The sequence below is a fragment of the Sinocyclocheilus rhinocerous genome, unplaced genomic scaffold (assembly GCF_001515625.1).
Source record: "Sinocyclocheilus rhinocerous isolate Xijiao unplaced genomic scaffold, SAMN03320098_v1.1 scaffold6887, whole genome shotgun sequence".
Lineage (NCBI taxonomy): Eukaryota > Metazoa > Chordata > Actinopteri > Cypriniformes > Cyprinidae > Sinocyclocheilus > Sinocyclocheilus rhinocerous.
The window spans coordinates 149,657-151,148 of NW_015640439.1; the positions used below are offsets into that span (position 1 = coordinate 149,657).

At 39.0% G+C, this 1,492-nt stretch overlaps 1 protein-coding gene across 1 annotated transcript in view; it reads left to right on the forward strand.

Moving 5' to 3' along the window:
• Window positions 1–856, forward strand: part of LOC107752699 (E3 ubiquitin-protein ligase UBR1-like) — a 5,174-nt gene extending 4,318 nt beyond the window's left edge. The window contains exons 3-4 of the mRNA XM_016568723.1: window positions 446–524; window positions 716–856. Coding sequence (XP_016424209.1) covers window positions 446–524; window positions 716–856 — 220 coding nt within the window. The remainder of the gene's footprint in view (window positions 1–445; window positions 525–715) is intronic.
• Window positions 857–1,492: the final 636 nt, after the last annotated feature.

Consider the following 1,492-nt stretch of genomic DNA (forward strand, 5'->3'; position numbering starts at 1 on the left):
CGTATTACTCTTATCGGCAAGACATATCGGCATAATTTTTCATATCGGGCTGATGCCGATATGTACATTTAAAGCCATTATCAGCCGATTCCGATATCGGTCCGATAATATCGTGCATCCCTACTTTAATGTATTTGGTTAGTTTGTTATATAATCTATGCTCTTTCTCTTTTGCCACCAGAAATGGCAGGAGGCTTCAAACAGAGGGGCTGCCATACTCAGCTATTTAGGGGAGCAAGTCCCTCTAAACTTTACTGTTATTATAACTTATCTGTTATTATAAATGGCAGAAAATAGTAATAATAAAGAATGTGTAAGTGTGTCCAAATCTTGTTTTTATATATGCATTTATTTATTTATTTTTGCCTGGAAGTATATATCAACACAGCACCATTCACCATACTTCTATGAAGTTCTTATACTGAATTCTTATATGTATTTCCAGGGATTGTGCAATAGATCCCACCTGTGTGCTCTGCATAGAATGCTTCCAGAAGAGTGTGCACAAAAGTCATCGCTACAAGGTACATGCGCTCTTAATAATAATTTGTTTTCTTTCTAAATCATTTGTTTTTCCTTTCCCAAAATCTCAACCTTGTTCTACAAGTTTTTATTTGATTAATTTTTTTTGAAAATGTTACCACCATCGAAAGTATTATTATTTTTATTACTGTATATTATTTATTTATTCTTACAATTTGCATTGCTACCGCAGATGCATGCCTCTGCAGGAGGAGGTTTCTGCGACTGTGGAGATTTGGAGGCTTGGAAGAGCGGACCCTGCTGCTCCCAACACGACCCTGGCACTTCAGTTACTATGGAAACGGTACAGTTTATTTTCTCTTATCGATGCTAAGATTTTTTTTCCATGAACACTATTGTTGAACTAACTTCCTGCCTTGAGGTCAGAGGAGCCGTTCTGTCCGTGCGTTTGCTAAACGCAACCCTCCCTCTGTGGGAAAACACAAAGTGTGTGGGAAAGTGACACGCAGCAGGCCTGTGATGCAAAAACAGCTGGAAAAAAATGCATGGACTGCAGGAGTAGAAGAAAAAAAGTAAAGTATTTTAGTAAGAGGGTTTGTTGTACAAGGAAATGAATGTACGAAATAGTTAGAAAGAATGAAAGACTATCAGTTGTAAATTTTGGGTGTTGAAGGGCATATTAATTAATCTAAATCCCAGTATTCCATAAAGAGCGAGAATGTACTGATATCGGCAGATTTCTTGCTGTGTGCCTGGATTTTGGCCTGGAAAGCAGATGGTCTGCTTCAGTGTTCTGATAACTCAATAGATCCACCGTGATTAGATCAGGCTCCAGATCCGCACTCACTCATGGCCACTTACAGTGTCCTCACCTTTGTCGGAAAACAGCAGGTGCCTTTTTGTGTTTGACACCCTCTGGCGAGATCTAAACGTTCACATAATGAACATGACAGATGGACATTTCAACCAAATCAGCAAACATCATATCCTGCTCAAAGGGCCTGTCGTG